This window comes from Panulirus ornatus, chromosome 17 (assembly GCF_036320965.1).
Source record: "Panulirus ornatus isolate Po-2019 chromosome 17, ASM3632096v1, whole genome shotgun sequence".
Lineage (NCBI taxonomy): Eukaryota > Metazoa > Arthropoda > Malacostraca > Decapoda > Palinuridae > Panulirus > Panulirus ornatus.
The window spans coordinates 5,466,619-5,487,907 of NC_092240.1; the positions used below are offsets into that span (position 1 = coordinate 5,466,619).

Consider the following 21,289-nt stretch of genomic DNA (forward strand, 5'->3'; position numbering starts at 1 on the left):
AAATCATTTACTTGTTTAATTCTTACCACAGGACCCTATCTGCTACAAAATGGCAATATATAACAAAAATACAATGTGATTAGTTACATGGACGATGTTCAAGTTTTTACCTTTCTTCTCTCATAAATATTACCCAAGACTGACTGGTCACAACTAAGTAGCCTTGTATGTACTTGTCCCAATTATTCCAAAGGTTAGTAACATGACTACACATAGCTAAAACACATCTAGACTCCAGGAAATTATTCAGTTATTAGTTCAGGTGCCCAATGAAGTTTGCACACACACACACACACACACACACACACACACACACCCGAAGCTGTCCAACAGAGGCAATTTGTACAAAAAGTTTGTGTGAATTGAGACATTGCTGTTACCTGACATATTAATGCTGTGTATAAAAAAGTGAATAAATAAGAGCACTTTTATGCGAAGAAGTCCATGCTTCTCTTTAACAAACAAGGCATGGGTTGAAGATGTGTGCAAGTGATGTAGAAGCATATGTACCTGATCCATCCTGTTAAACTGGGAATGGAATGATGATAGTAGATAGATTGAAACGTCACAATCTAGTACAAGTATTTTCACATTTTTGCAGCCTATATCTCCAAATCTATGATAAGGATGTTGCAGCAGTTGTCCAGTGCCCATAACAAAGCCCTGTTCATGATATTATCTAGGGTCTAAAGACCAAATTTTGTTCTATGAGGGTGGACACTTGGAAAGGCTTTGTGTGCAGAAGCCCATATAGCAATGTCTCTTACCGCTTATGAAACTATGTAATGTATGTACTGAAATATGAATTGTACCATCTAATGTAATAACAACCCACTGGGGTCTGATCAAGACCCTATGTGACCCCTGTAGTCCTTTTGCTCTACCACTCACAGGATGAGCATGGGGTGCACAATAAATTTCCCCTGGCACAAATCAAATCAATCTCACCACTTTATCATTCAATGAGGTATGTACAATTCTAAGTTAAAGATAACTTCTAAATTGCCATCTCGAAGTCTCTCTGGGGTCCTTTACCTTCTCTATTATACATTCTGTGAAAATCCTTCACCTCATGAGAATAATGATTTTCTCATCTATTCTTTTCCAGGCCTGAGCATTAACTAAGTGTACCAGTTCCATTAGAAAGAAGTTAACACCAACTGGCATATTCCCAAAGGTATGTGATAATGTGTGTAAAGAAGGCAATGATGATACTTCTGCTTGAGAATCATACCCTGTGTTGTTCCCTAATAACATATGAGAGGAAAAGGAGTGACTGTTTTGTAATGTCAAGTATCATGGTGCCATCCTTAACACAAAAATAAAATTGATATATAATTCAAGGAGAGAATAAACTAAGATCAGACTGATGACTTTGGAAATTCCAAAGACAAAGCAAGGAATCCCAATCTATCCATGCCAATATCGAGTATGGATTTGGGGAAACAAGATGGAGATTCATAAGGCACTGAGTCAGTGGGTCATGAGCTTGATATTAGCCAATGAGATTTTACACCAGTACAAAACAGCAGTGAAGCTATGGGAGTTTAAGGACAGCAGCAATATCCTGATCATAGAGTTAGAGAATGTGAGCAGCAAGTATATAAGACAAAAGTTTTATGAACTAGTGATCAACCTCATGAAGAAGAACATACTTACACTAGGAAAAGGTGAACTTATATGGGCAAAGGAGGACAAGGATATTGAGATATATCCCATACAGTTCAACCAAAAATGGCTTAAAGATATGCTACTGGGCCATTGTAGGGGTTTTGCAGCAGTGGATGAGTTAACTGGAGCAGACCAGTTCATGAACTTGACATTAGTAAGCCAGTATGTATTGCCCCTTCCAGCTCCAGAGACATATTTGGAGGATGAAATTCTTGTCCACGCACTACAGCAAGGGGAGCACTACTCATTACCCCTTCCATCTGCAAAAATATCTTTGGAGGATGAACTCCTTGTCCAAGCACTTCAACAGGAAGAGCAATTGTCATTAACCTGGCCAGCTGCAGAGACATCTTTGGAGGATGAACTCCTTATCCATGCACTTCAACAGGAAGAGCAATTCTCATTATCCTGTCCAGCTGCAAACAAAAATTTGGAGGATGAATTTTTTGTCCAAGGACCTCTACAAGAGGAGCAAAGAGGGCAAAAATTTGAAGCATCTCCAGATTGCCACCAAGGTGTTAGAAAGATTAAAAAATTCTGGAAATGAGGAATGTTAAGTCAGAAGATATGCAAATAAAGGAGCAAGCCAATGAGAGAAACTCCCGACTTCCCACTCTTTACAGGGGGCTGCCGGGGGATCGGACAAAGTGGACCACAGGGGACTGGATAAGGATGAGAATGATCAACAAGTGGAAGAAGAAAGCCACTTAGCCTTCACAGGAGGAGGAAAGCCACTTAACAATTAAAATCTTAAGATGTACACTATATCCTTAATGACCTCTGAATTGTCTAAAAAAAAAAAAGGGTGCTTATACTCTTTCTTACTCATTGGTTTAAAAGTCATTAATGGGAATGCAACTTGTAGACCTTAAAGTCATTATCAGCTTGATAAATAGAACTGATAATGAGATGTTTACCAAAATGCATTTATTCAATTCTTTTATATTCTTAGGGATGTGATTATGGGGTTGTTACCTTACATTTTAACCTGATAACAAGATATGGCAATCAGAATTAATAGGCAAAGACTGTTAAGAAATTAGTAGGTAATGGTTCTAATGAACCTCAGGTTTGATAATACAACTAATCAGGGGAATCATTTTTGTACCCAAGAACCTTTTCCAGCATGATAAGCAGCATGAGTTTTACGGTAAAAAAAAAATCTTAAAATTACACAAGAGCTGGGCATTATTAATTCATATTTTCTTGGGTATTAAATAAGTTTTAAAACTGCAAAACATCACAATTAAGAACCCAGGACTGAATGGTCACAACTTTTATTTCTTTAAGGCTCTAATCACAGACAAAAGTCCACATCAAGGCTGGGCCCTAATTGAAATATAGAGAGAATTATAAAAGGGAAAAAGAGGAGGCAAGGAAAAGTATTTATGAATTTTGGATCAAGTGAAAAACCTCTCTTAAAATGTGCCAGGTTATAGTTATTGGGAAAGATCATGAGAGGGGAGAGAGTTCCAAAGCTCTGAAGTGTAGAGGAAAGAAAGTCATCAAAATGAAAATATTGTGTTGTGCAGCTAGTGGTGGGGGCAAGCAAGCAGACAGCTCTTGGGAGCAAAAAACCAAAGTAATACCTGTGGAAGAGGGAAAGTGAACCAACATTGCAGCAAAGGGTACATGGGTCAAGTTTTAAAGTCAGCCTAGGAGAGTTCACAGGTCAGAATGCTTTTGACTTAACTCTGTCAAGTAAGGATGCAGAGCTAGAACCACCTCACATGTGACAGCAGGACTCCATACAAGGATGGATCAGTCTTTTGTATAAACAGAGCAGCAATTCAGAAGAAAAGAAATTTTGACATCAGAACAAGACTTCCAGTTTCTTAGAGACAGACTCAGCTATCTCTGTACGGTATGATTTCCAAAAAAGAATAGATATTACAGTCATCCCAAGTATGTTCATTAAATCACGAGTTGAAATTACAGAATTGTCGAAGGAGAGATGAGAGTTGTTAGGGGTTTTTAATCGAGATACAAGTAAAAACTGTGTCCTGAAGGATTAAACTTACCTAGATTTTGTCTACCCCACTGAAATATTGAGGAAGCTGTCAAGACAAAATGCAATTCAAGTGAGAAAAGGAGTAGAATTGGCAGATGTGGATGAATGCAGTGGTGAGATGTCATCATGTAAATGCATTTGGTTACCATGAAAAAGAGGAAAAATTGTAGGGGATAGGACAGACCCTTCTGGGGCACTGCTGTTGATGGAGAAGGGGCGCAGGCTGATTCAATCAACAGAATACAGAGATAGATCATCCAGAGAGGAAGCTAGATATGAAAGAGCAAAAAAAGTGAGGGATGGAAGCTTACAGATGAAACCCCGATGCCACACCCTGTCAAACGCTTTGGATATGTCAAGGACAACTACACAAGACTCCATAAAATACTTCAGTGATGATGTCCAGACATTAGTAAGATAGTAAGATCACCAGTGGATCTCATCTTATGGAAGCCATAGTGGTGATTAAAGAAAAGACCATGAGATTCAAGGTGTCTAAGGATATGGGAGTTGAAGAGGGATTCAAAGACTTTTGAAATGGTAAATGTCAAAGCAATAGGACAATAGTAAGAGGGCTCAGAATAGTCAACCTTCTTAGGAATGGGACGTATCAACGCATACTTCCAAGAAGGAAAAGTTTTGGTTTTTAAACAAGCATAGTTGCAAGTTCTGATGCACATTCTTTAAGTGCATGGAGATGGATGCCATCAGGACCATAAGCCTTGCTTATGTCCATGGAGATAAACACTTTTTGGACAGTCTGAAGAAAAAGATTACTGGGAGGGGCACAGGATTAACAAAAGGAGCACCAGGGTTTTTCCAAGCCTGATATGCCTGATACCTTGCTTGAATGGTCTTATAACAGGAACAATTGAACCACAGATTGAAAGAAGAGGTTGTCTTGGAGGAACAGGTGGATAAATGCTTCCATTCCTGCAAGAATAACCCCTGCTATGCAGTTTGTATAGACAGAAGCATCCCTACCCAAAGAAAGTCAGAAAAAAGTTATGTAAATCATCCCAGTCGAACACTGAAATCCCTGAAGTAGTGGACCTCGGCTTGCGAATGAAAGGATGCACAGTCCCATGGCTGGAGTTTAGATAGCTGAACAAAGATTTAGACTTTGTAGAAATTAGAAAGTAACACAGGGAAACAGAGGAAAAAATGGTAGTTGGGAGACAGACCTTGAGCCACATAACATCAAATTTTGGGGGCTCTATAACATGATTAATTAGCCAATCTATATACCTTTAGACCCCCAGATATCTAATCAAGATAGTGAATAGCAGCCACGAAGAGATTTTAAAGAAAATCCAAATTATTAACTAACGGGCCAAAAAGTGGTATCCATGTGCTCAGGGTCCTTTAATACAGTACACCATGGGCTGATAAGATGATTACATTGCTGAGATCACAATTTTTGACCATAGATCCCAATTCACCAAAATAGATAATGCATATCTTAAGATTTTAGACAAATTCAAAATTATCAAGAAAATAGCTTCTGAGGTAAAAAGAAAAAAAAAATCTTTTTCCTAATCAATATCCAAATTTATGCAACTACTGTTCCAAAATCTAAATGGTTCGCTGTCTCTACAGGGGTACCTATGGTATATGCAAGTATGAAGTTTCTTATCATGTACTGTCTTTGAATTACTGTGCTAACAAAAATGTCACCATACAGACAGATGCATGGGTGATGACATATCGTATCACCTGTACTTTTGTAGTGGCAAGATTTAAGTAAAGTATCCAGGATTGATGGGAAGCAATTAAAATGAATGTCTTCTCTTATTATTTTAGATTAATAACAACCAACTGGTTGAAATACAAACTTCAACATGTTACATATTATTCTATACAGCATGATGAATATCCCCTACAAAAAGATTTTACCAGTTTCATTTCATCTTTCTAGAAGTTTATTACCCCATGGTCAAAAGAATTACAACAAAAAATTCCTTACAAAGAATCCTTACATTACAAATTATTGAATACCCGATAAGGAAGTATACTTTCTTTTATATTTGTGTAAAAGGATGCTGAACTGACAAAAGATAGGCCCTAGTGGCAGAAAGTACAGTATGTGGTGATAATGCTTTTTCATAATTGTGATATCATTCTTAATACATGTAAACACATTAAACACCTTTTTTATTTTAAGCATGACTATTCACTTATCCTATATATATCTATTTTTATCATTATACTTTGTCGCTGTCTCCCGTGTTAGGTGCTCTCCTAAAATTGTTGCAGAAGAGCTAAGTTATCAAAGATTATTTCAACTTATTAAAATATTTTACTAAGTTTTCCTTTCCAATCCTCAAAATTAAAATATTTAAAACTGTTAAGGAAATAGATTCAGCTTTATATATCAGAGATACTCCTGTGACAATGAAAAAAGTTCAGAAATATATTCAACCTGCTAAATTCACATTAATAATGCATAAAAGTTTTGTAGATTTTCAGTGCGGCAGGGAGACCTGAGTGTAAAGTTAGCTGCCATTGCACTTAATATCAATTACTTTATGTATACTAAAGAATCTATTACTGATGACAAATATTTTTCACCTTTTGCTTAATAAATCTTTTTTAATATCATTCACTAACAATATTTTATAAAATTTTTATAATTATCAGCTACATCACTCGTATGCATTGTTCTCATGCTCAGATGGGTACTGGCACACTGCCTCCTCTTTAGCTATAAAACTTTCTGCCTCATCATGGTGTCATGGTGAACTTTTAATGCTGTACATCAAATCACACCACACAATCTGATGAAGGACCATCAGAATCATCACTGGCTTGGTCCTCAAAATCTAGTTAAAAGTTGTTGATTTTCTTACTAGAAAACTCGAAAATGTGCTTTTATTAGCATAGCAGAAGGATGAATGTCTGTGGAGAGAAATTTTGTGCACTGCCAACTGAGCCACCTTTTAAATTTAAACTGAGGTACAAATCTCAATACTTAAATATCCATCTAGAGGCATTGCTTAGCTTATATAAATATCCATCAGGAGAGTTGTGTGGTTAAAAGTGTATTGTAACCTTGTCAAAGTGACTATGACGAGCCAAAATTCTAGTTGTGCCATTGACATAAAGAATATAGAAAAATTATCATAGCTTTATTTAAATACCACACAGTATATGTGAAAAATTAAGTCAAGTAATATTCCCAAGGAACATGTATTAATTTCATATCATTATGGCCATGGAAAATTGGCTTTGTTTAATTTCACTTCAGTAAAACATCTAATACTTGAAGTGACACACCTCTGTACAAACATCAGAAGAGCCCTCCCCAGTCACAGTTAGGTAATGTTTCCAAACACTACTTATTTTTAGAAGGACTTCACTTTTATGGTACATAACACTTCCCCAGATCAGTACAGCCGTCCTTGCCATACATTACATGAGGTTTTCACAGATTCTTTTGATTTTTAGGACTGTTTCCCTTGTGTACTTTCAAAATACCTACATTTTTTTCAAGTCAGCATAGATCTTTCCACCATCAGTTGGGTAGGGCTTCCCAAAGAGGAAATTTTTGATGATGTACATAACCCACCTTATTACATGGGTCTTAATGTCAGTCTTAACTACAGGTCTCTAGGAATATAACCCCGTTATTATATGAGGGCCTCTGGTGTTCCCTCCTATATCTCACCATTTGAAATCATGATGCAATTACACTTTCTTTGTTTATATATGATGCAGTTACAATTTCTTTAACTGTTCATAGGTATCTATGATGTATATTTTTTTGTAACTGCATTAATAGGATCCTAGTAACATCTGTATATAGCATTTGGAAAAATACATCAGCTGGGAATTTCAGAAAGGGCATGAAGGTCTAGACTCATGATGGTGCAGTATATCACACTCATCAATACCATGATGGGGCATGATGGAAAGAAATGGTTAAACGAAATATAAATTTTCACAAAATTGGCCAAAAAAAAGGTAAGCATTTTTTTAACTGGAAAGCAATGAGGTAAATGATTTATTATCAAATTCTTATCCCAGCCCCCCAAAATGAGACTGAGAAGTGACAGCTACAACTTATTTATCAATTATCATGTAATTACCAATTCAAATACAGAAATTAATGAGAATACAACATTTAGCTCTGATTCTAATTTAGTGTGATGAACAGCATCCCTTATGAGATCTTACAGAGTATAAATTTTCAGATAATTGGACAGAAACCAAGGTGTTTTCAACTTTTTTCTTTTAAATTTGTAGGTACTTTTATCTATTCAATGGCACCTCTCTCTCCAGCAGCCCCTTTTAAAATGTAAATACTGGCACCTCAAAAAAGCTGATGGGGACCATGTACAAAGATTCTTCTCTAACTTTCCTTAGGAAATTACTGACTCCTATGTGATGTTTCTGATTCTGCCAAATGTATACCAGAGGTTATTGTTGCAGAAATGAAAGCGTTCATTCGATCTTCCTCTAAGACCTTTTCTTCCAATCCATGGTTCAACCATTCCTGTTCTGAGGCCATTCAGGCAAGGGATCAGACACACTGTGCTTAGATAAAACTCTTTCTTCCGATTCCCATTCAGCATTTATCACTGCACATAATGGTTGCAAGTATGTTATCCATGAGGCAAAGTGTTCCTTTATTCAATGGAAGAGCAAAACCTCTCTTCTTCATCCACTGACAGGTATTTCTGGTCTTTAGCAAAGGGCATTGCTAACAACTTCTGTTGCTCTACTTCTCCTTCACTTGTTCATTCTAACCGTACTACACCTGTCTCTCCCATACACAAGGTAATACTACACCTCTCTCTCCCATATATAAGGCAAATCTCTTTGGTTCCCATTTCTCCGAAAGCTCTTCCATGGATAATTAACATTCCTTCACCCCTGTTACTCCTCTTATCCTATGCCTCTTCCCATAATCTCTTTTCAAACTGTCCAAAAAGCATTCCTCCCTCTGGACACAAGCAAAGCTTATAGTCCTAATGGCATACATCCCTATGTGCTGAAAGAATGTGTTTTTGAATTTGAACCTGTGCTTGCTCATCTGTTCTAATTCTGTTTAAAAATCAGAAATTTTCCTTCTTGCTAATGTGTGTTGGTACATCCAATCCCTAAGAAAGGTGACCATTCTAACCCCTCATCTATTGTCCTGTTGCTCTGACATCTACCATTTCCAAAGTCTTTGAATCCCTCCTCAACACTCATATCCTCAGACATCTTGAATCATACACTTTTCTCTGATCACTGGTACATCTTTCGTTAGGCGAGATCAACCAGATATTATTTCTTATCTTATTTGGTCATCAACCCAGAAAGATTCTGGGGAATTCTATGTAGTTGCCCTTGATATATGCAAAGCTTCTGACAGGATGTGGCACTGGGTGTCTCATCTCTAAGTTTCCTCTTTTTGCTTCCCTCCCTCATATCTAGCCTCCTATCTGGATGATCTATCTCCAAGGTTGTTCATGGATCAGCCTTTTCCCTTCCCCCATCAAATGCAGTGTCCTTCAAGGTTTTGTCCTGTCTCCTACACTTTTTCTTCTTTTTATCAATGATTTCCTTACTTTTACAAATAACCAAATGCACTCATATGCCGATGACTTAACAATGCATCCCTTCACATACTTCAGTTGTACTCCTTCTTCTGTCAGTCAATATATATATCACATTTCAACACAATTTCCTCAGTAAACTTAGACTTGGATAGGATATTTCAGAGGGTTAGATGAAATATGCTTAAGTTTAATACATCCAAAACCTAGTTTCTTCCCAACTCTCAACAAAAATTCCTCACAACTTTCCTCTCTCCTTCGATGGTTCTATAATTCCACCTCTTAACTCAGTGAACATACTTGGTATTACTGTTACATCAACTCTTTCTTGGAAACTCCACATTATGGAAATGCTCAGTCAGCCTCAAAGAAACTGGGAGTCCTGCTTACAAGTCAAATTTTTTTTTCTACTGAAAAGCTGCTCTATTTATAAAAAGGACTGGACTGACTTGTTCCTGTATGGAGTACTGCCATCACATCTGAAATGGTTCTAGCTCTGCATCCCTAATTGACAGAATTGTGATGAAAGCAATCTGACTCATAAACTCTCCCAGGCTAACTTCAAAACCTGATCAACTTGCCCTATGCTACAAATGTTGGCTCACTTTCCCTCTTCTACAGGTATTACTTTTGATTTTGCTCCCAAGAGCTGGCTGCTTGTGTGCCCCCACCACTAGCTAGATCACACAATACTCAGCAAGCTGCTGCATCACATAATTACCTTGTGGTTGTTGGCAACTCAATGGTGGGCCATTTTGATAAATGCATATTTCCCTACACCTCGAAGCTTTGGAACTCTCTATCCTTTTACATCTTTCACATTTTAAAAGACAGGTTTATCACTTCCTCCTAAATTCAGGAATACTTTCCCCTTGTCTCCTTATCCCTTTCGTTAACCACTTTATATGATTTCAATCATGGACTGGCCTTGTGTGGACTTTTGTTGCCAAAATTGCCTCCAATATAAAAAAAAAAGTAATGTGGTTAACAGTTTATTAATGTAATTCTTAACCTTATCTCCATGAAAGTGGTCACCAAGATCAAATTTGTGGACGTGTAATTATCTCTATTTTTCAAATGGTTTATAATGTAATTTCTTAGCATAAATGCTACCTTGGCCCCAAGATATCAATCATAATGGGATTTTAGAAAAAATCTAAAGCTATCTCTAGGAACAATACCATGATTGACAGGTTGCAAGTTTTAACCAAAGAGCAAATGTACCTGCCATTATTTTTGCCAGGGTAACTAACATTTGGTTGGCGGGAATACAGTATTTAGGTCTCAGATTGTGGTTCAGTGTGATGTCCAGGACTTGTGATAAATTTTAAACAAAATCAAATACAAACAAATGTCAGCAATTTATATTTTCTTTTGGAATGATTTTAACAAAGAGTTTGATATATTTGCTCTTAATATATGTATATCACAACACCTTCATACATTTGCTCTTAATATATACATGACAGCAACAAACAGGAAAGTATGAAAGAGAGTTTCACACATTTATATTACAGATTTGAAAAAAGCAATCGAGTCCCAAAGAAAATACATCCATGAAACCAGCACTTGTGAATTATGAAAATTAAAATGCCTGTCTTCAATGGTTTGAAATACCAGTTCCAATTAATTCTTACTGCCATTCTATTATTTTACTATAGATGATTCAGGTACATACAACCTCTCCATTCCATGACACACAAACTGTCTAGATTGTTAATATGAAACATAAACTTCCGCAATAAATATAAGCATTTTTTTTTTTTTTTACTGTTTGTGGAGATGACATACAATAATTTTTTGTAGGGTTTCATGATGTAAATGGCTACAGAAATGCTTGATAGAATTGTTCGAAAAGGTGGGTATTGTCAGCTTATATGTAATGTACAGTAAAGAGCAGAAATGTGTCAATTACACATAAAATGAGAAACGGGTAAATACAATGTAAAATGGGAAAAGGAATAAGGAATAATTAAGGTAAAAACTAGAACAGAAGTGTTTGAATAACTTGTATAGGGTAATTAGGATAAGGCTAAAGTGACCAGAGTTTTTGGGAGTTAAAAGCAGACCACCTCCTCCAGAATGAAAAATTTACAACAGTAAGAATGGGTTTGCAACATATATCTTACTTACCTTTTTAATATCCGTCCTTTTCACTGAAGGTTATCTTCTTTAACAACTCGAAACGGGTTTGCTGGAAAGGTATTTTCGTAACTGAAAATGCCGTGAGGACTGGGACACTTTACCTTGTCATTTGTCCCAAACGTCCAACACTTATTCACGTGAGTGCACCACAAGAGTCACTTCCAGGGAGATACAGTACTAGGTGGTGGATTAACATTAACACTTTCTAAAGAGTGATATCACTTTGAGAAGAGTTAATATGGGTCCACTGAGAAGAGGTGATATGGTTCCACCCACCTTTGTTATTTTGAAGCATGCCATTCACACACTATTAACACAACTACAAAGTTCAATGCAGTTGTGCTACGGTATAATTCACTTATGTAAAGGCACATTATTAACACTATTGCAAAGTTCAATTCAGTTTTGCTTTGGGGTAACTTACCCGAATGTAGACAACTTCACTGATGAGGAGGAATCACTCTACTTCATGTTTGTCTACGTACTTCCTCACTACTCGCACTGTGGCAGGGGAAAAGGTTGCTTTTTATGGTAGTTGTAGATTTTGCTTCAAATAATGAACTACAGTGATAAATACAACCGCTGAAACACTCACTTTCATTTTTTGTTTTTCGTTTAGGCAACTTGGTTTTAAGGTGCTGCTCGAGTACGCAAACTTGACCTAGTTTTCCTGATGGTTTTAGCCATTGTCGACAAAATAATAAAATTCTTCAAGTTCTTTTACTCAAACGGTAAAATCTTAAATAATTATATCTAAACAACAGTTGTTTCCACATCAATACGCAAAAATATCACAGGCAGACTTGTCTCCATTCATGCACAATGTGGCCACCATAATAGATTCCAATTAAATCTCCACATGAAGCATTTGGGTTCCTCAATTTTTATTCACTTCTTTTCAGTCTCACCAAAATTATAGTTTGTGTTATCAACACAAATGATACGATATACTCATAAAATTATTCCCCTTAAGAGTGTGTCAAATATTTACTTCACAACAATACCATAAGCTTCACGTGGCTGTGGCATGAAGTCCTCTCTCTCTCTCTCTCTCTCTCTCTCTCTCTCTCTCTATATATATATATATATATATATATATATATATATATATATATATATATATATATATATGTAGCCACCTTCACTTGAACCCCTTCTGGAGAACTCGAAAAAATATATTCATAAGTATGGAAAGAAGCTGCACGTTACCATGGTTGCTTACATCTGTTAATGTTACCCAAAGAGCGTCCTTTACCTTATTATATAACTATGTGACGGCAAAAGGTACAAATATTTTCTCATCTTCCCACCTAAATCTGGGTTCAAAGCTTGTCTGCCCAAATTATCAGTCACATGATCCGAAAGATTTGGTTCTTTGGCTATATGGTAAACCCACAAACCTTTTTCAGCAGCTACTTCCAAATCACTTGTGGTCGGCGTCTAATTCATAAAAAAAAGAAGTAAAGTTTAATAATTGAAGCTCAGTAATCAGTAGATTTGTGTCTCCCTTGATTTTCACTGGTTATGCACCGCGTTACATTTTTTTTTTTTTTTTTCACCTCTTCTGTTGCTGGTTTTGGTATGGGAGGAAACTGAGGTAACAGGTCCCTCCTTAATTGGACACTTTATGATGAACGTGTTTCTGTCCAGTCTGATTTTCATGAATTGGAGAGGAAAAATATTTCCGAAAATTTACACTTCTGACCGTTTAAGTATATTATCTTTCGTATCAATGACGCAAGAATTTGTCCTTCAAAAGATTACTTGAAAGGCTTATAAAATTATGTTTTCAATTCAATCCATGTCTTTTATTGAAAAAATGAGTAAAATCAATACTATTGAGAGCATGTCCCGATATCAATATTTATCAATATAGACCAATATCACATATTGTACGCTATTATCTAGGACAATTCATTGGTAAGTGGTCATTCGGTAATCTATTTATGCCACAGTGAATAGTGTAAGAACAATTTAATCAAAAACAAATATCAAGCTAGTGCTCAAATCGGGTAGATGTACATACCTTACAGATCCATTATGTTAACTTTTTTCAGTCATAAAGCTTCTTGATAGCAGGTTTAATAAAGCAGGACATTTTCACTAATTTCCAGAAACTGGCCATGGAGACATCTCCAATACGGGTCTGTCCCGGCGAAGTGCATGGATAAAGGTAGTTTGAGATGGTATGGCCATGTACAATATATGGGCTGATTATAAGTTGACCAATATGATATACCATGTAGTAGTTAGGATAAATGGAGAAGAAAGAATCTACAAAAGATATAGCTAGACGCTGTGAAGGTTCTGAGCAGAGCTGGAGATATTTTGGTCAAAAAAGGGAAATGATTGAGGATTTGAAGCAGTGGAAAAAATTTTGTCCACTAAGGTGGTAAGACGGTAACTTTGGGCTCAATGGATGAATAACCAAATATGCAAAGTGAAAAAATGTAAAGTGCTTATGTAATTGGGAATTGAGTTAATAATGATGATGTAGATTCAAATTTCAAGCCAAATAATGATACTTGGGTGGGAAACTAATCACTACAGTTTAGTTATTTCCAAGGGAATGCTTGGCCTTAGTCAGATAACTACTGCAGTTTGCTGGGACACCAATATCAGAAACAAGTGTAAAGTTGGATGCATATGAAAATGTTTAACATTAGGATTCTTTTAAGTGATTGTGATCACATACATGAAGGCTGATTGTGCCAACAAACCCTAGTTCACGAGTGCCTTAATTTTTCGAGTTTTGTACTGGAAAGCAATGGGAAGAATCTGCTTTACAAACTTCGATTAATTTTTTTGTTGAGGAATGAAGCTCTCTCATAGATCAGGATGAGCTTCAAACTGTATTAGCTTTAGGGAAGCATATTTTGGTTCTTTATTGCCAAAAAGGAATACAGCTAGATAACTGATGAGCATAAAAGTGAATATTGATTGATTAACTTTAGTAATGATGCAGAACTAAATGAATATTGAAATTTTCCTTTAGCTCCTCAGTATATAACTCACATTCAGTAATAAGGTTGATGTGGGAATTAGAAAAACAGTGTCAGTGTTAAGTTGGAATAAATTTCATGATAAATGGAAGTGATATTCTTGACTGCACTTGTAAGAAGAGATGAGAGCATGGCAGGTGATTTTAATTAGCCAACTTTGATATAATTTAAGTATGAAACAAGCTACTGGAGAAATATCTTATGTTTTAAATAATATGCTTGTATCTGAAGCCAGATAAAGATATGTGTATAATGTTGGTAAAGCTGTATTTCCTGCTCACATAAACATTTAAGAGTATGTTTTGAAGTTGAATTTGTTGAAAACAATATTGGTGAAGTAGAGAAATTGGATTCAGCAAAGAACTAAGGTATGTGTTTGATGCAAATTGGCACTGGCAGATCCAATTTCATCATGAAAATATCAATAAAAGCTGTAGCATGGGGAAAGTAACAAGGTTATGGGATGCCACCGTAGGTTAAGTCTATAGGTACTACTATTGGCACTTTAGCCTATTTGTAGATGTAAGTCACGCAAATAATAAAGTGTGTGGGCAGTGCTTTGGAGAAACTATTTCTTAGTTTGTCAAAATAAGACTTTGGGCAAAGTCTAAACAAATTCAGCAAAAATTGGCACAGCTTTTTGTAGTGAATGATGAGCTCTGGAACATATGACATTGTATCTGATTTGTGCAATTAGTGCATGAGCTTACTGTATGGAAAGATTAGATTAAATAATGTCCTGATTTTCTGGCCACGAGTCTATGACTGTGTACCCTAAGTAAACTCTTTTGCATTCCTGCTGAATCAAACTAAAGGCTTCCTAAGATTGAGTTACTTTGTGTTCTAATTAAAAAGCTGTGTATTTTTTCCATAGATCTTATCTCTACTATAAGGGAGGATTTAAGGTATGAGAATATCTCCAGTTTGTTATTCTTAATGGAATTAAGACATGAGAAAAGTAATGTTCAGTCATAATAGGATGGTCATAATAGGATGTACTACATTACTCAATAAACCAATAAAACCATTTCGTATAATTACAACTTTCCTTGAAATTTACATTATTTCTACATCTTGAACTGAATCCTGGGTTTCATAATACCATTAGTTCAAATATATAGGCACTAAAACACTCAATCTGGAAAACAAACACTTTATTTATGCAATTATTTATATATTTCACAATGATTTTGGTACAAATACATGTAATTACCTCTACCTTAATGAATGATCGACAAAATGCCATATGCGGGTGGTATGACTTATTTGACCTGTCAACTTGTAGCCTTCCCATCACACCATAAAACTGATTCCCTATTTAGTAACTCTAGCAACCCTCATACACCCTCTAAGCATTAGTCCCCTGATAGTGTCACCTATGATGGTACCACATGACTTTATGATTAACTGCATACCCCTTGCCAAACCTGCAGTGTCTTTTTGTGTAACAGAAGTTTCCCTAAATGTCCCTTTCAGACCAGTGGTTTTCCCCACCACACACATGTAATCCACAAGCAGACAGGCCAGAGAAAATTCAGTAGATTACTGTGAAGCTTCTAATAGGATGTATCACCATGCATAAGGATGTTCCAGGTGAAGCAGTCCATAAAATGTTCTACTAACGGGCACCTTCAATGTTACTGGGCTGAGACTGAGAGCATATAGCTTGACTGGAACGTCCATATGTACCTGGTTGTGTGATAACTATAATTTATGGCAATATACAATAAAGCCACAAGTATAAGGTGTGTGAAGACTCCTTATCTGTATTCCTATGAGACACAAAGAGATGGTTTTTGTAGATTACCGTCTACATAACCTCCTTCTGTAGCAAGAGATATTTTGATGTATGGCAGTCATTATTTCTGCATAACAGTAACATTATACAATAACCTGATGCACAGTTTTTATAGGTAAACCACGAACTGAAGAGAAAAGCAATGTAATGTGTACTCAACTGGGGTTTTGCTTGATAAGAAACAGAATAAAGGAGTGTGTGCAGGTCAATTTGTGGTTTTCAAGTATTCACAACACAGTTGGTATTAATTATATATTTTTCTATTAGCATTTCTAAATCATTTTCCTCAGGTCGAATGTTCTGAAGACACTAAATAATTCTACAATTAACACCTGTGTCTTAATGAGGAGATGTTTATCGGAAAGAAGATAAGTTTCCACCGTAAGACAGCAGTGTTTAGACATACAGTTCTACATTATAAGTATATTACACATAGTCTTCATACAAATTCACCTAGCAGCTTGAGTCCCTCTTGAAGGCAGCAAGTTATCTTCCAATAACTTTTAAAATTTGTGGGTTGAACTTCATGCTACTCCATCTCATATAATAACTTCCTCAGAATCTTACATCTGAGACAAATCCTCCAATTACATTATCATGAATGTATCTAACAAAGGGAACTAAGTGCTTCTATGTGCTTTTTACAATGATGAATTTATGTAAAATTTACATATGAACCTCTGTCAATAAACTATTTACACATTATTCTCATTTTTTCCTTAGGATGTAACAGTTTCAGAAACATAACTAAAAATGGTCTTTCTCAAAAGATAATAACCCATCTTAGAATAGTGCCACTACAATGCATTAATGTCATGAAAAGGTTTCATTGTGATACTCATAATATGCAAAGACTATTGATTCAAAATATCTAATAAAATGGTAAAAAGTACTGAATATCCTTAATGAATGTCCAGTAAAGGAAATTATTTGTTTGGTGATCAATTTTCACCTAGTACTCCACAAATGGAAGGAAAAAAAGCTTAAGTTGCTAATACTGTATGTATCAGGGAGCTGCCAAGTATAGTACAGTACTCTTTATATTGTGAAAATATTGTGTGAAGAAGACAAGAGTGACTGAGAGTGCTGTCTCTTGCTTGTCAAGTGTCTTTATATTCATTCCAATTTTACTGTTTGTCTAATTCATTTGGTCAGGTTACAAAATAGTAAATTATAAGGACTACTGAAAATAATAAATCATTCCAAGATAAAGAAAATTGTAATATGCTGCCAAAATATGTAAGAAAACAATATCATCTTATATTCTGAATATCTAATGGCTACAAAAACAAGAGTAATATCATTTTCTTAAGACTTTTCAGCAGATATCACGGGTAAAAATTAAATGTAGGTCAGATAATTCATAAGGAAACAACAAGATAGTAGAACATGTTCTATGCCAGAAAACATTATTCTTTATACTGTGTTAACAATAATTACCACTGGGGGATATCATGCTATATATATCACTCTGCAATTAAAAATAAAATGGTAAAATAATCATTAAGGAGATCAATGTCAAGAATTTTTGAAATTTAAGGACAAAATTCAAAACTCAAAAACATACAGTAACCATATCACAAGCATGAGATAACATGCATTCGTCATACAGGCCATGAGTTCGTACACCACAAGATATTCCAACTGTGTATAAGTCCAGAAACATTCCACCCTCAACATCTGGAGCACAACATTAATAATCTCTGGCATGCACATATTACTGTACCAAGTACATGACCATTCTTTTCAATACTTTTCTCACTGACAGTGAAAAGTACACACTCCATGTACATGGTCACCACCAAACAGGAAATTATCTAAGAGAATAAGGATCTTATTCACACAAGTATGCCTGACATCCTTATCCTAGAGTGGGAATTACAGAGAGGCAACTACATTACAGTGTCCTCTCATCTTCACAGAATTTGTCAGTTATCACTACACTAGTTGTTACATGCGATTCTACAGGAAACCTCTCAAGGTCATTGTACTTCAAATGATAATTCATAGTCTCCAGGTGTAGATCTTTACTGGAGTGATGACCATGAATCCAGTCTTTCAAGAAATTACCATTAGAATTATCTACTACATGCTCGAATCTCTTCCGTGTTGAAGCATGACATGGGTCATGGGAAGCAGCTCTGAGGATGTGGCTAGCCCACTGCCCCTAGCACCATGGTTGTCCCTGCCTACTTGCTCATAACTGCTGCCACCTTAGCCACATCACACTCATCACCCTACAGATACAGTCCTGCAGACTCAGTTGTACAACCTCCATGATCTGAACCTGACAACTTTAAATACAGTATGTTCAACTGCAATAAAGGAACCTACAGTATCCAGCTAGTAGCCTGTCCTGACAATATTAAAAAAATTCTACAACCTCAAGCAACATGGCCCTTCCCAATACAGGTTTTTACAACCTTTAACACTATGGATTATCCACGTCGGCAAAGAAATATTTACAATCGCATCAAAAAATCTGATCAGTTAGTTTAATTGAGGAGACTAAAGAATTAAAATCCTTCTATAGAAGGAGTATATTTCTTCTAGAGATTCCCTCCCTAGAGGTCTCTTCCATTACACTTCACACTACATCCAGACACTTAGAGAGTGCCTTGGGTGCCCTTGACACTGTTTCAGTGTTTGATGGCCTCCAGACACTGTCTGTCTACTGACCCAGAGGCACTAGGGTAAGTGACTGTAGGCAGCAAAAACTGACTGAGCATCGGGCATGATCCAAGACACTAGATTGAGAGTCTAGAGAGCCAAGGCACTATCCAACACGAGTGCTTAGTGGATTCCTTGACTAAAAGTAGCAGGTTTTCCATAAGTCCCACGTGAATGCCTAGTATTTCTCTAGATACCTGTGAGTATCTGGTAAGGCCCTAGACACCAAAAAGGGTCCTAGGTACTATATAAGCACCTCATGGGCCCCATGCACTATAGGAATTTTTTAAAGCCAGATGTACGGCTCTTGCACTCAAATATGCAAAGAAATCAATAATAATCTGGCCAACTAGTCATGTAGTGTGTGTTTCTGTGGTCAAATGAAGGCAATCTAAGCAGAGAGAAGTAACCTTTTCTTTTTCACCTAGCAAAACTATATATGAAATTATTAAGATACATAAAATATATTTTCATCAGTCTTTGGAACACTTTTTAATAGAGTCATGGTGGATTGTGCACACAGCAGAGAAGACAAAGCACATGTTAAGTCAAGCAACACCGCACTTGCGCCCTTCTAGCCCCAGGATTAGCGCTGTACATGTCCTAGTCTTACTGCCTAGGCGATCAGTTCTTTCGCCCTCACCCTGTCCATGCCCACTCACAGTAAATAAACCCATGCCCACTATTGGATCACACAGCAGTTACATTTGCTTTTCTTCTTAATGACAACATGTTCAACATGGGCAGCGTCTGTAGGTGTTACTGTGACATGGGTGACCTCAACAGTACCTGGCGTAGAGTTCTCTGGTGCTGCTGATCCATTGGCACCTGCCTTCTCTGGAGATGATGGGGTGTTATCTGTGACAGGCTTTGATGGCACTGTATCTGGTGATGGCTGCTGCAGTTGCTGAGGTGGTTGCTGCTGCTGAGGAGACACATCTTTTGCAGGAACAAGGGGTTCTACAACAGCATCCTTTTCAGTTGGAGACGATGGAGTTACATCTAATGAATCTGTAACATCTGGCGTCTGGCCTGCTTGCCCCTGGAGTGGCCGGCCGGACTTGATGAGCTGCACGATCTCATCAGCCTCTCGAGAGATGTCACCATCAGGTCGGAATGGGTTGTCTCGCCCGCTGTCCGTACTGAAAGAAAAAAAAAATTACATGAATATAGGACAATATCAATTTGTAATAATGTCATCTAAAGGCCACAGTGTCAAACTAATATCATGAAAGTGGTAGCAATTTCTGGAGTGGCCAATTAGATGACAGTTTCTTTCCAAACCCATACTTTCCAGACATAAAATTTGGAACCATTATCACTTTTTATGGCTCCCACAATGTTAGCCTCAAAAGCCAGATTATCATCAATAGAACAAATGGCATTTTTCTGTATCACTCCCAACAGGCCTGACCTTGATATGGGTGTCAGTGATTGTGATCATGGTCTTTATATAGCTGTATACATATCAATAAAGCTATCAACACGGGCATTTTAGGAGGGTTAGTAACTGCTGTGCAGAGCCAGCACTTCAGTGGCTATGATATTTCACTCCTCTGGCCCAGGTAGCTGTTGTAGTGTTGTCATGTTGTTTGTAGTGCTGTAGTAGAGCAGAGACGGGATGGTGACTCATTTCTGTCGAAGGAGTGTGGTTCCTAAAGGGTTGTAGTTACTCAGGGAGGTTGAATGCTGTGCTTACTGGAGATATTTCAGTATGTATGTATTTATCAATGTTTTACTGGTTGGGGTTGAGGGGATCTGTGAATGGAGGTTATGAAAGTGTGAGGCAGGGGTAAGCTTTTTATTTCTTCAGCTACTCTGGTTACACCACAAGATCCCTAACATTTGAAACTTGCCAACATGACATCAATCATAAAATCCCCTAAACCACCCACTTACCCTTCCTCTTTCCATTCTCTGTCACTCCTATCCTCAGTGTCTAAACTCAGTGAAAAACTGATCCACAACGGAATTAAATAAACCATCCCACTCTCACCCCAAACACCATGGCTTAAGAAAAAAAAAAATGTGAATGACACACAACACAATGAGCTCACATAACTTATCCTAAAAGAGTTCAATCAACCACAAGCCAGGCATTTGAAGGATGGTGTTATCACCTTGTAGGCAATTCCCGAGATTAGACGTCACTATTGCTATCAATTCCTTACTTGCCTATTACTGTGCACGTCACTGATACTGTGCACGTCAATGTTGCTGTGCACGTCACTGATACTGTGCACCTCAATGTTACTGTGCACGTCACTGGTACTGTGGACGTCAATGTTACTGTGCACGTCATTGGTACTGTGCATGTCAATGTTACTGTGCACGTCACTGATACTGTGCACGTCACTGATACTGTGCACGTTAATGTTACTGTGCACGTCACTGTTATTGTGCACGTCAATGTTACTGTGCACGTCACTGGTACTGTGCACGTCACTGG

At 36.9% G+C, this 21,289-nt stretch overlaps 1 protein-coding gene and 2 long non-coding RNA genes across 6 annotated transcripts in view; 1 reads left to right on the forward strand and 2 right to left on the reverse strand.

The window, feature by feature from the left end:
- The window catches only part of LOC139754524 (uncharacterized), an 83,997-nt gene extending 72,468 nt beyond the window's left edge, over positions 1-11,529 (reverse strand). For both annotated transcript variants that reach the window (XR_011713897.1, XR_011713898.1), the window contains exon 1: positions 11,359-11,529. This is a non-coding gene — a long non-coding RNA (uncharacterized lncRNA). The remainder of the gene's footprint in view (positions 1-11,358) is intronic.
- On the forward strand, positions 271-17,123 carry LOC139754526 (uncharacterized). Its single transcript, XR_011713900.1, has 2 exons — positions 271-1,177; positions 13,485-17,123. It is a non-coding gene; the product is annotated as an uncharacterized lncRNA (long non-coding RNA).
- LOC139754522 (uncharacterized) overlaps positions 15,510-21,289 on the reverse strand; it is a 730,441-nt gene continuing 724,661 nt past the window's right edge. For all 3 annotated transcript variants that reach the window (XM_071671829.1, XM_071671830.1, XM_071671831.1), the window contains one exon: positions 15,510-19,982. In XM_071671829.1, coding sequence (XP_071527930.1) covers positions 19,523-19,982 — 460 coding nt within the window. In that variant the 3' untranslated portion in view covers positions 15,510-19,522. The remainder of the gene's footprint in view (positions 19,983-21,289) is intronic.